The sequence below is a fragment of the Rhinolophus sinicus genome, linkage group LG14, assembly GCF_036562045.2.
Source record: "Rhinolophus sinicus isolate RSC01 linkage group LG14, ASM3656204v1, whole genome shotgun sequence".
Lineage (NCBI taxonomy): Eukaryota > Metazoa > Chordata > Mammalia > Chiroptera > Rhinolophidae > Rhinolophus > Rhinolophus sinicus.
In genome coordinates this window covers 54,705,310-54,718,212 of record NC_133763.1, presented here as the reverse complement: position 1 = coordinate 54,718,212, position 12,903 = coordinate 54,705,310, and the positions used below count along the sequence as shown (strand labels likewise).

General features: G+C 60.9%; 1 protein-coding gene across 3 annotated transcripts; it reads left to right on the top strand.

Annotated features, from left to right (window-relative positions):
- The first annotated feature begins 4,257 nt into the window (after positions 1-4,257).
- Positions 4,258-12,189, top strand: ETV3L (ETS variant transcription factor 3 like). Of its 3 annotated transcripts, none has more exons than XM_074318823.1 (6): positions 4,258-6,350; positions 6,587-6,697; positions 6,771-7,008; positions 7,197-7,392; positions 7,742-7,847; positions 10,920-12,189. In XM_074318823.1, the coding sequence occupies exons 2-6, from the start codon at positions 6,637-6,639 to the stop codon at positions 11,225-11,227; spliced, it is 909 nt and encodes a 302-aa protein (XP_074174924.1). In that variant the 5' UTR covers positions 4,258-6,350; positions 6,587-6,636; the 3' UTR covers positions 11,228-12,189. The 3 variants fall into 3 exon arrangements, with proteins under 3 accessions (XP_074174924.1, XP_074174923.1, XP_074174925.1); XM_074318822.1 differs by having other exon boundaries at positions 6,569-6,697; XM_074318824.1 differs by lacking the exon at positions 10,920-12,189 and adding an exon at positions 8,855-10,192 and having other exon boundaries at positions 4,260-6,350; positions 6,569-6,697.
- Positions 12,190-12,903: the final 714 nt, after the last annotated feature.

Here is a 12,903-nt window from a genome sequence, read left to right as displayed (position 1 = left end):
GCGTCAGACACAGGCACAGGCTTGGAACTGTGCAAAGTCACTACCGGGAACTGGAAACTCTTGGAGGCTCAGATGAAGCCCCCACTTGGCTTCCTTGCGGGCACTCTCCATGCCTGTGGTGGGGGGATGGATTGCAGGGAGCTGAGCAGAGTGGTTCCACTCAGCCCTCGGCCTGACGGACCACCCCACTGCATGCTGGCAGACACCCAGGGTCAGCTCCAAGCCCCACCCCAGCTCACGGCCCCTCTTACTGCTCGTGTCGGGATTCAGGGGCCACGCCGTGTGGGTGCAGTTACTGCATGGGAGGCTGGGCTTCTGAAGGCGCGTTGGGAGCTGGGAGCTGGGAGCTGGGGCTGGGGCTGGCCAGTGCGGGCGCTGCTTGGGCCCCTTTGGTTTCCTCACGTGCCAGCCATGGCGAGCAGCCTGCACGTCCCACGACTGGGCGCTGTGCCAGCACTGGGCGCACACAGAGATGCTCAGAAAAGCACAGAAAAGGGCTGGATTTGGCCATGTCCCCGCCCCTGCCCAAAGGACATTTGCCTGCATATTGGGGAAGCCACAGGAAGCTCAGTGGGCGACCCCAGCAGCAAATGTCTGTGCCAAGCACCTGGCTTCCTAACCCCCCAGCCTCCTCTGCTACGTGAGGGGGCTGACAGGAATGTGAGAGGAAGTGGGTGGGGACAGCGGGGAGCAGCAGAAGAGAGAAGGTGACAACCCTGATGTCTCAGAAGCAGCTGCCCTAGTTCTCCAAGGACTTGAAGTTAGCAACGTATGCGGGAGCTGGGAGCTGCAATGGAGGCAGGAAGTGGGAAAGCAGAGCAGGCAGAGCTGCGGAGGCAGGGGTGGGGGGGCAGCCTGAGGGCCCCTGAGAGGCAGGGGTGGGGGCTTGGCCTGTCCTGAGAGCCCTCCATAGCCCTGGCACCTCCTGGCCCCTAACTGGGATGGTCCTGATTCTTCAGTGGAGGCGATGCAATGAGGAGAAGGTGACAAGGGCAGGAGCAGCTCGCCAGTGAGGGGACCCCAGTGACACCTGAGAGCAGGGCCCCGTGTCCTGGCACTGACCTCGGTCTTCCTCACTGTAGCTCTGTCCTTCCAGTTCGTCTGGTCCCTGCCAATGCCCAACTCCCTGGGAGTGTGCTGGGCCCCCTCCCTTTGCAGCCCTTTTCCTCCATCCTCGGTGAGCTCGGAACCCTGTCCCCGCCTCCCCCCACCCAGGACCCTCTCCTCAGGGCCCCCAGCTCCTGTCTCTTCATCACTCAGCCTCTCTCTCACTTCCATCATGTTAGCTTCGGTTGATTTACCCAGAAAACAACCCCCAGAATGTAATCCCTTGGCCCTCCATTCCCGTCTGGATCCGCTCAGGGCTGGGGCGGGCTGTGTAATGATGGGGAGGCGGGGGCTTGGCCTCCCAGAGTCAGGGAGAGAAAAAGAAAGCCATATTGATTCCCCGGTGACAGCCGTCAATCTTCTCCTCCCCACTAGGAATTAGAGAGATTGGGCTCAGGCCCTAGGACTTCAAAGCCAGAAGCTCTGGCTTCCTGTGGCTTCCCTGGTTTCCTCTGTTTACCCCAGAAGCCTCGCCTGAGGTCCATTCCCTAAATTGCCCATCCCCATGCCCCCCTCAGCGTCCTGGAGCCCCCCACCTCAGCTGGTTCCTACCATGTCTATAGCAGCTGTCTGATGACCCCCAGTTACTTTCTCCTGTCTGGTCTGTGCCTTATTTGGAAGTTCTTTTTGCTGTCTAGCTTTGAGTCACATTAATAAAGAAAAGTCATTTTCTGGAACTCTCAGAGGAAAGAAACATGATGAATGCTTCCAAGTCCTTCGAAACGAGGTGACTGGGTGTCATTTTCACACTGAAACTAAGGGGAACGTTCCAAACAGTGATGCTTCGGCAGCCTTTTGTGAGCACAGGTGGGGCCTGGACTCCACGAAACCAGCAGGAGCAGGGGGTTGAGAGTTGAGGTTGAGGGGGGCTTCTTCCAGGCTCAGATTCTCCCTATGTCCACAGAAGTTCCCGGAGAGAAGGGCTGCCTGAGTGGGAAGGAAGAGCAGGCCACTGGGAGGACTTCCTGGCAGTCCAGTGTCCCTTTTCCCACATCTAAGAACGGCAGCCCAGTCACCCATCTGTCTGTCTGTCTGTCTGTCGTGGATGTTTTAGGAGCTGCTGGCCCCAGAGGCAGGCGCTGAATGTAAGGGACCCAGGGAGAGCCAGTCCCTCCCAGCCCCCGACCCCACAGAGGTGGAGGGCACGCAGAGGTGCCACTGGCCCCTGAAGGGTTAATGCCATTGTCTGAAAACCACATGGGCCCCCCTGGGAGCTTGGAGATCCTGCTCTCATTTTAAGGAACCCTAACTCTGCGTGGTGAGCGAGGGGTCGCTGGGAAGGCGCCGCTGGACGGCAGGGACAGATGCTGCACTAAGGTAAGGGACCCTGGTGGCAGGTCCTGGGCTGGGGCTGGCCACAGGGATGGCCCTTCCCCACCCCAAGCCCACCCCAGCTGCAGATTCCTTGTGGGAAGAGGAGAAGCAAGGGGACAGAGGCTCCCAAGGGCCACACTGCATCTGCCTCAGAGGCCATCTCTCTGCCATCAGGTGTGGGACAGACACAAAGCCTGGTGGGCGTGGCGCAGAAGTGGTGACCTGGGGCACAGGACAGGCTGTTCTCCCAGAGGGGCACAGCTGGGGTCCGATGGTGCAGACTCCTGGGGCTGGGGGGAAGGGTGGGGGGGAGCTGAATGGATGCTGGTCTCAGCCGGCACCACCCCTGCTGTGTCCACCAGGGAGCTCCCTGGGGTCCCCTGTGGCCCAGGGTGAGGGGCAGGGGTGAGGACGGGCGCTGAGGGTGTGGGCTTCACAGCGTGGGCGTGGGCAGAGGGGCCCCGGGAGGGAGCAGTTAGGGTAGTGCTGCCGTGTGAGCCAGGCTCTGTGAACAGAACTGAACCTCGGATGGGGTAAGATGGCCCCGCCCCGTCCTGCCCTCCTTTTCCCAGACTCCCGCGTCCTTCCACAGAGCCAGCTCCAAGAAGCCTGAGCCGACAGCTGGGGTGCCCCTTACCAGGAGAGCCCTGTGACACGGGCCGAGGGTGGCGGGGCAGAGGTGGTGCTCTGGCAGAGAAGTCCCAGGGCCCCAGCCCTTCCCGGGGCATAGGAGCTGCTGGGCAAGCCTGGGGGGCCGTGGCCACTGCACCCTGAAGGGCGATGGGCCCCGTGGGGAGACCCGAGACATGTGGGTGGACTTGCACTTGGTGGAAGGTGAAGTTAGGGTTCGTGTGAAGATTGGGTTGAGTGCACGGGGGCTGAGTGAGCTGGCATCAGAGGCTCCGAGGGTGACAATGCCCCAGAGGCCCCTTCCTCAGCCGCCTGCCAGCTCACCCAGCACCGCGTTTAGCTGGGAGCTTTCACTTCCTCCAGCTGGGTCCTCAGCGCCTGCTGCTGGGGATTTCTGGTCCCTGGGTGGGGGGACAAAGGGTAGGATGGGGGTGTCAGCAGGGGGATCCCCAGGGCACAGCTGATGGGAATTCCGGGATAAAAGGAACCAACTGCGGTTGCCGCTGGGGGAAGAGCAGGGAACCTGGGGAGCTTTGAGGAGCCAGGCCCTGGGCTCAGTGTCCAGCTCTGACTCTTGGGGGGGGGGGGGGGGAGCGGCTGGAGAAAGACAGAAAGAGAGGCAAGGAAACAGAAAGTGACAGTGAGAGGTAGTGACAGAGACAGCGAGACAGAGAGAGCCACGATTGGTAGACACAAAAAGCTAAGATGGAAATGGGAAGGCCCGTGCACACAGCTGGAAGAGGACGGCCAGTGCGGAGAGAAGGAAGTGGACGGTGGTGGGGAAGTAAGACCAGAGCAGGTCGGAGAGCCGGGGAGAGGAGAGAAACAGGGAAGGGGGAGACGGGCTGAAGACTGAAAGGTCAAACAGTGAAACCGAGACCTGGCGGGGGGGGGGGGGGGGGGCAGACCGAGGGGTGGGTGGAAGCTGTCTCCTGACACCCATTCCCCAGGCCCCTAACCCCTGCCCCCCATGACTTTCACTTGCCTTTGGTGTCAGGTCTGGGGGGGAATGGGGTGCCGGGGTTTGGATGTCTACAACACGGAATTGCACTAACCTTTTAAAGCCACAGCCTCCAGAGACTGCACACACTGGTGAGGTCTCAGGCGGCTGCACTGGGTGGGGGGGCTGGGCGGAGGGGGGGGGCAGAGACCTGAGACCCAACCAGGAATGGCAGGCAACCGAGCAGAGTGAGACGGAGCCTGGGAAGGGGGTGGGGGGGGGTGGCTGAGCTGCAGGAGGACACGGGGTTCAGCACCACACTCCCAGCCTCTGAGCAGCAGAGGCTCCATGGGTGTGGGGGCTGTGGCCCAGGAGAGACCAGAGGCCCTGGGGTCTGGGTGTACGCAGGAGTCCATCCCTGCCTCTCCCCAAACTCCCCAGGAAAGGAGGTTGGCTGTGCCTGCCCAGCCCTCGCCTGGCTTGCTCTCACCTAAGCAGCTTTAGCTAATAGCTTTAGGGGTGTCTCAGGACTCAGCACCCTGCACTTGGGGCCCAGATCAAGGGCAGAAACCAGAGGCTTCTAATTGGATCCCGGATTTGGCAGTTTGCTTGGAATTTAACGTAAAATACCCCCCACCACCAACCACCTCTGTGGGTGGCTCCAGTCTGACCTCTGACCTCTGACCTCACCTGTGTCCACAGCCCAGGTGCCACCCTGTGGTTTATCCCTCCTTCTGTCGTCCCTCTGACTCTCCTGCCTGGGTCTTTCCTCCACCTTTGTATCTAGAATCAGCCCCGTTTCCCGTTTTCCCTCGTAGTTCATCCGGCAGCCCCGGGAGGATGGGCTGCGTCCAGCCGGCCAGATTATGCAGCCGCCCAGGAGGCCCCAGGACAAAGTGACCTGGGAGGCGAGTGTCCACTTTGCAGCGTTGCTCTGGGACTCATCTTGTTTCCTCTGGCTGTGTTCCTGTCTCGCTCTCCTCTCTGTCCCACCTGCCCACCTGACAGCCAGCCAGCCGGCCAGCCGGGCTTCCTGGGGCCGCCATGGATCCCTCTTCTGGCCGAGCGCCCACTTTTTAGCGTTAGGCCTCCCCTCTGCTCCCAGGTTTCCTGCCCTGACTGGTCACCATTGAGAGTGAGTGCACAGACCTGCTCCCCACGCCCCCGGCCACACCACTCGCCCAGGAATCTTAGGCAAGCCTGTCTCTTAATCCTTTGAGCCTCAGTTTCCCTTTGCTGGCCAAACACAGGTAATAATACCCGCCTCCGAGGGTTGCTGTGAAGACTCCGTGAAGCCGCATCTGAAAACAAAGTCCAGCCCGATGCGGGGTGCGTGGCGCTCACCTGACTCACGCGAGCGAATCTCGTAAGAGGAGCACCTGCTTTGGCCGCCCCTCAGCTGCAGCCCCGAGCCCCAGCCCCACCGCGGCTGTCACCGGCATTGCACCTCCTGCATCTATTGAACAGTGACCTGCAACCTGCCTGTGTTGTCATGAGCCCGATGAGCTCCGTGTTGGCCAAGGGGACCAATCATATTATTGGCCGTCAGCATGAGGGCTCTGAGGTGACAGTGACAAACACTCGCTGCCGTAATCCTTCGAGAAACGCAGCGCCTAAGAGTGGCCGCTCTGCCCACTCCAGACTGGACACTGACCCTTTGGGGCCTGGTTCTCAGTGCCTGTCCCCTTAGCGCAGCAGTGTAGAGCCGCCCAGGCTTTGCAGGTGGACTGTGCACACGAGGGAGGGGCTGGGAGCCGGGCCGGCAGAGTGGGACCACCCCCCACCCGGGAGCACAGCCTCCTGAGTGGGGAGCACAGGACTTCAGCTTACGGAACAGGAGGGCTTCCAGGACAAGAAGGCAGGACTTCAGCCTGCTCCTCCCCGGGCGTCCCCGATGCACTCAGGGCTCCAGCACTGCAGGGACTTGCCAGCAGTGGGCACCTGAGATTACGGGAGGGCCAGGCAAGGGCTGCGGCTCGAGCCCGGGCTCCACCCACCTTGGTTCTGTGCTTTCTCTTGGGGCAGGAGAGAGGGTGTGGGTAGGCTGCCAAGGTGGATGCATATTGTGTCTCGCTTGCCTCTCTGTCACTGAAGAGCTGTCTGACCTTAGAGAAGTTCCTCCATCCTGGGTGACATGCGTGCGAGGTCCCCCGGCACAGGCAGGGCTCAGAGTGTCAGCCCCCAGGTGGCTTCTCCTCCTCTCCTTGCCAGATCCTAGCTCTACGCCAAGGTTGCAAACTGCCAGACCAGGAAACACCGTAGACGCTGCAGGCAGGGCCCAAGGACTTTGTCAGCCTCCAAGGAGAGTCTTCTCTTGGACTGCCCTCTGTGACCCCCACCTCCCAGCCCGTTTCTTCAGGTGAGGGGGGAGAGGTTAGACAAAGGGGAACGTCCCAGGGAGCAGGACAGGAGGGAGGGTGGGACAGGATGGGGACATTTGCTTCGGGCTTGGAAAGGAAGGTGACAAGAGGATTCCAGAATGTCAGCTATCTGACCCCTCACCCCTCATCCTTCTCTCGTCCCTCCATCCTTCCCCATCACCTCCGTCTCCCCTGCCTTCTTTCCCTTCCTCCTAAGTGGTGGCCATTTCCCCAGAGACCTGGACACAGCCCTCGCTCCCCACCCCCCGCCTCCCAGAGAGAAACATGCAGTGTGGCTGCTTGGCCGGGGGCGTCCCCACCGTCACAGGCCACTCCTGGATCTCAGGTGAGCCTCTGCCAGGCGCCCCACGTGTGCTGCAGGGTGGCCCTCAGCCACTCACGCTGCCCCGTGTGCCCAGGCCTGGCCGTCCCTGACTGGGCCTGTAAGGCCGGCTCGTCCCCGGGCTCCCGGCAGATCCAGCTGTGGCACTTCATCCTGGAGCTGCTGCAGAAGGAGGAGTTCCGCCATGTCATCGCCTGGCAGCAGGGAGAGTACGGGGAGTTTGTCATCAAGGATCCCGACGAGGTGGCCCGCCTCTGGGGCCGCAGGAAGTGCAAACCACAGATGAACTACGACAAGCTGAGCCGGGCCCTCAGGTGAGAGGCTGCAGAGCTCAGAGGGAAGGGCTGTGGTTCTGGGTCCCCACCTGACTGCCGCCCCTCCCAGGCGTGGGAACCGCTGGGACGCCGTGGCTTGCCTGGGGCCTGGGGAGGGGACGGGCTGGGGTCTGGCTGCGGTGCCTGGACTGGGCCGTCTGACCGTCCATTCTCACCGGGCCGTGCAGGTATTACTACAACAAGAGCATCCTGCACAAGAGCAAAGGCAAGAGATTCACGTACAAATTCAACTTCAGCAAGGTCCTCCTGGTCGGCTGCCCTGTGTGGGAGGCGTGGACACCGCCAGCCCCCCACCTGCTGCTGGGGGCCCCCGCCCGGTTTCAGCCAGGCCTGATGCCCCTGGACCTGGACGTGTGGGGTGAGGTAGGCACGAGGCCACCCCTGGCCCCCCAGCCCTCCTCTCTGCCTTGGGGCCCATCCGCTTCCCTCCTTTTTGTCCCCTGGGCCTGGCCCCTGAGTGCCCCGGTGGCAGGGCGACACTATATCTGCTGAGACACGAGACAGTCCCTGTGTGCCAGGCTCCGTCAGTGTCAGGTCACAGGGAGGGTGTGGCTCTCAGGCGAGGGGCCGGGCACGTGGGCAGGGGTGACTCCACAGCCATCCGTTGCGAGATGGTTTCATTGTTTTAACCCCTGGTTGTCACACAGTGTGTCCTGGGGAATGTGTGCCAAGGAGCACCCGTGTCACCCCACACCTGCTTCTCCTCACTCAGCAGCCCCTGCACTGGGCCAGGGGGCAGCCGCTGGCTGGACAGCAGACCCCCCGGTGGCCACCGGAGGCCTCTGAGGACGAGGAGGGAAGCGGCAGCAGTACCCACGGTGAGTGCCTGGGCCTGGGGAGGGCACAGGGGGTCCTACTAGACAAGGAGGGGCACCCTCCTAGAGGAGCACAGCCTTGCCGGACATTTGGTCCTGTCCTAACCATGCACGCCGAAAGGTCCCTGATACTTTATCCTGTCCTAACCGTCCACGGAGACACTGGGTCCACGCTGACCCAGCCGCCTGAGCCCATGTGCCAGGACGAGCTGAGGCGACACACACAACACTGTGAAGGACTGTAAAGTGTGACAACATTTTCTGTGTGGTAACCGGTAAGCCCAAAGCAGGAATGAACATTATGGGACGTTTTCTAAGCATGGACGTTTTGGACAGGAGCAAAGGTCTGCTAACCGAGAAAAGGGGTAATGTAAGTCATGTATTCATTCAACAAACATTGCTTGAGTACCAGCTATTGACTAGGTTTTGGGGCTCAGAGAAGATGGCCCTCAAGATGCTCAGAAACTAGTGGGGAGCAGAGATGGGAGGACAGTGGGTGACCGGTGCTGAGATTTGGGGAGCACAGGCGCCACTGGAGTGCAGAGCAGGAGGTGGGCTTCCTGGAGGAGGCCACACTGGCAGGTGGAGTAGGACGCCCAGGCAGAGAGCAGCGGCCGTGAGGCACAGGCTGTGAGCGGGTGTTGCAAATCTGAAGAATGGGTAGCTCGTCACGTCGTGAGCTGTGTGATGGGGAGGGAACGTGGCGGAGGGCAGCAGATGAGGCCGGCAGGGCAGACGGTGTCCAGTCACAGGGTCCTCGGGGGCCACGCTGCGAGGGGACTGGATCCTGTGGGCTGGTCGAGAGCTCCATGTTACAAAGGCAACTGGGGTTGAATGTGGAGTTTGGGCTAGATGTCAGACTGGGGTTGGAGATGGCCTCGGCCAGGACAACAGGACGAGGGCCAGGCGAGGGCCAGGGTGGAGACACGGGGCTGAGGGCCTCACTCCCTCATCCGCTCGCTCGCTCCTTCTGTCAGCAGACACTTAGTGACCTCCTGTTTGTGTGCCAGGCTCTGTCCAGGACTGTGCGCCAACCTGAGCACGACTGCTTTTATGGAGCTTGAGCACGAGGGAGTTTGCAAACACTCGGTTACTAACCTGACCATAGACTTGTCGTTCTAACTGTGCCGACTGCTGCACAGAGCAGCGGGAGCCTCACTTGACAATGTGACACTTGAGCTGACACCCAGCAGGTGTCAGCTTAGCTCAGAAGGAGGGATGAAGGCATGGCAGGCAGCGGAAACCATACATGCAAAGGCCCTGGGATGGGACAGAGCGTCTGGAAGGCCAGTGCAGCCGCCTGTGGTGACCCGAGGGGGAGAAGGTAGGCATGTGGGCAGAGGCTAGCGCGTCCAGGCCTGTAAACCTGGAGGTGACAATCAGATTTCTGTGAAGCGCGCAGACACGCTTGACCAACCCGAGGCTCCTATGCAGCGGCCCACGACCAAGCCCTCTGTTCCAGGCAACTTCTTGGAATAAGGACTCCCGGGCTCAGCCCCACCCCAGTGCAGCCAGGCCCGGGGGTGCCCCCTCGGTGTGAGTGCCATGAGGTGTGGCGTGGGTGGCCAGGACACGCCAGGACTGCTCCCTGGGTCCTTGGCCCTCCCTCCCTCCAGCCCTGGGAAGGCCTTGAGCACGGAGCTGCCCCCTTTGGGAAGCTGTGAAGAAGTGTCCTCGGCTAGGAGTGGGCGACTTTGCACATCCCTGCCCTGTGCAGGCACACACGCCCTGCCTGTGCCCCGGCCCTGAGGGACGCTGAGCAGGCTCAGGCCAGCAGAAGATGAGTGAGTGGCCGCCACATGTCCTGCTCTGGCTGGGGTTCCAGAGGCTGTGCCACCCCCGCCCCTCCACAGAGAGGAAGCTGCTCCTGGCCAGAGAAGTGGCCCAAAGATGCAGCTGCAGTATCGGTGCTGGGAGAGGGAAGCAGGACTGCCTCCTCGGGGCCAGGTCTCCAAGGGGCCACAGCGCCCCAGCCTCGGGGCTCAGGGGACGCAAACCTCCTGGGGAAACATCAGTCTCCACCTCGTGTAAGGACCAGGGAAAGGACAGTGGCCGGGGCGGGTCCCCTCTGGCCGAGGTTCCACGCTCTTCCTCACGAAGGACCGTTGTTACTATTTCTTCTTTCATAGGTCCGACTTTAGAAATATCGTTGTCTGTCAAATCAGATAAATTGTCGTGATTAATTTGTTTTTCCAATATTTATTAACTATAGCCCCACCGATGTGATCACATTGGGTTGATAACGTGCTTTTTTAGTTAAATGATGTGGCCTTGGTAAGGAAAACGTGGAAATGGAGTGACGTTTTTTTGAAATATAGAAAGTGGTGTTCTCCATCGCCACTCCCAGAGACCCCTGGCGGGGAGCCCCTGTGTGGGACCTGGGGAAAGAGGGGGGATTTGGAAGGAGGGAAGGCTTCCTGGAGGAGGAGACCTGTGGGCCAGAGCCAGTGGGAGGGGGCGGGCTGGGGCTTAGCCCACGCATGCTGGGCCTCGGCCCCTTCGTACCGTGACGTGACATTGCTGCTTCTTAGCCAGGAGGGGTTTTATGGGTGAGGAACTGAGCCTGAGAGTGTAAATGACGAGCCCAGGACCACACGCCCAGTCCTGTGCCAGCGAGAGCTGGAGCCCTCTGCCACGGGGACAGTGGAGAATGGGTTCGCTGGGTTACGGCAAAGAATATCTTCATTCATTCATTCATTCATTCAACACGTTTTTATTGAGCACTTCATGTGCCAGGCTGGGCGGGCTCCAGAGGAAAATAAAGCAGACACAGTTCTGCCCCCACAGAGTTGGGGACACAGACATTAAGTCATCAAACAGATGACCACCTGATTCTAACGAAGCGAAGGGTCCTGGAGGAGAGGTCATGAGGAACAACCGGACCCTCGCCAGGCTGGGGGGGTCTCACGAGGCTTCCCCAAGGAAGTGACATTTACAGTGAGACCTGCAGCAAAGCAGAAAGGGAGGCATGTGATCGGGAGAGACAATTCCAAGTAAAAGGAAAAAGAAACAGAAATGGGAGGAGAAAGGGGCATCTGGGGGGCACTCGCTGACCCTTTCTCTCTCTTCCTCTAGGGCTTGGCTCTGCCCCCCACCCCTGCCAGCTCGGCCCCTGCTGCCATTTGGGGAGCCCCCCAGAAGAGCTGCCCAGTCTTGCCTCCTTCACCCCTCCGCTCCCAGCCCCTCTCCCCTCCACCTGGCGCCGCCTCCCAGGGCCCCTCGTACTCCCTGTCCCCCCAGAGCAGCAGTTCCCAGGGTCCGCCAAGCCAGACACCCTGCTCCCAGGGCCTGTGTGCCCTTCAGTGGCCGGGCATTTTCCGGGGCTTCCCCTGCTGGCTGGGCTGGGATGGGGCTTGGTGACAGGCTTGGGCTCCCGTCCCTGAGGTAAAGGCCCGCCCCCTGATGGGGGCAGAGGGCACCTGTATCCCCAGGAGATGCATGGACCCCAAACAATGGAGGAAAGCCCTGTTTCCCCAGTCAGGAGAACTTTGAAGCAGTATGGCCCTTGAACCCTCTTTAACCGGGAAGACATGACATGGGGACCCCCAAGCCACATCCCTTTGGTCCTCCTTCCCCCCGGCTGTCCGCCTTCCCTGGGTGGGAACAGGTTGAGACTGCAGGAGGATTTGAAGAGATGGGCTTGGACCCAAGGCGATGGGGTGCTGCAGGGAGGTGAGCGTGTGGTCCTGAGAAACTGAGGCACGTGTCCCTCCCCACCCTCCAAATTGCTAATCAGATTAAGGAGACATTCTGAATCTCAGCCTTTTTGAGGGAGATGAGGATGAGGTTTCCCTCGTGGGAGGCACCCATACCTGCCTACATGAGGCGACAGACATCATAGGTCTAGGCCAGGGGTCAGCAGTTGATTTGTTTCCTGAGTCCCAGAGATGCCTTTCTTCTCTGGGGCCCATGTCCCGTACCACAGCCAAGGTCTCCAGCCCCTCCTCCCCTCCGTACACTTCTCTCCCACCGCTCTGATTTCTGGGAGCTCTGTCCCACAGGCACATCCTCCTGCCTCCACTTCCCCAGGACCCCAGCAGGTGGGCTAGGAGGACTTGGTAATGCTCCACTGCAGACCACGTGTGAAATGGCCTTGGCACAGGCCCTCTCGGCTGACCTCCCGCTGCCCTTCGCCTGGTCTGCGCTGAAGGTGAGGAGGGGGCCTAGGGCAGAAGTGGAAATGAGCCAGCCCGTCTGCTGCCACCACGTCCCAGGGAGAAACCAGCCTCGAGGAAAGAACTAGAGCAGAGCACGGTGTTTAGGGACTGCCCCTCGGGTCCCTGCCGGGCACCTCCCAGCAGCGTTCTAAGGGGTGGGTGGGGGGAGGGGTTGCTCCTGCTCTCAGCCCTGGGTCCTGAGAATGACAGGGGAGCCAAGGGAAGCTTTGGGGGTGGGAGCAGGGGGGCACACGACAGAGGGTCTTGTGCTCAACCAAGGAAATGCCAGCAGAGAACAGTATTCCAGGGGCCAAGGCAACTGAACTATGTTGCAGTCCTGTCTCCAGGCTGCCAATGGCAGGTTCAGGAGTTGTGTCCACTTCCTATGACCACAGTGGGGACCGAGGAAGCACAGAGGGTCCCTCTGGCTATCGTTTGTCCCTGTCCCTCATCCAAGCAGTAAGGGCACTTCCCTCCATCAGGGCTGCCCATGTATTTGGCTTTCTGCTGCCTGTCAGTCCTCCTTTGTGGCAGGTGTGTCATCGTCACAAACGGGAATTGAGAGACCCAGGGTAGGACAGGGTTAGGCCTCACCCCACAGAAAGGTTGAGAAAAGCGAGGAACCCAGCTCCTGGGTTTCCAAGCTGGACGTGGGCCACCAGAAAGGATGCAGGAGCGTTGCCTCCCCCCATCACCCCAGATGCCAGCAGAGGTGGGGCCTCAGTGTCTCTGGGGAGGTCTCAGGGGCCCCAGAGGAAACTGCGCCTCACCTGCAAACAGCTGCAGGCCAGCCCGAGGGACAAGGTCCCATGGCGGGGACCCATGTGCCCGCTGCCTGACCCCTTCTCAGTGGTGGCGGTTGCTGTGACCCCCCACATTTCAGTGGATGAAAAATGCTTTGC

What these genes read in the sequence shown, in the direction of transcription:
- ETV3L (XM_074318823.1), top strand. Translation starts at nt 6,637, where the DNA reads ATGCAGTGTGGCTGCTTGGCCGGGGGCGTCCCCACCGTCACAGGCCAC. An exon ending in AGGCCACTCCTGGATCTCAG is followed by an intron (nt 6,698 to 6,770) that starts GTGAGCCTCTGC and finishes CCGTGTGCCCAG; the next exon opens with GCCTGGCCGTCCCTGACTGG. An exon ending in ACCTGGACGTGTGGGGTGAG is followed by an intron (nt 7,393 to 7,741) that starts GTAGGCACGAGG and finishes CTCCTCACTCAG; the next exon opens with CAGCCCCTGCACTGGGCCAG.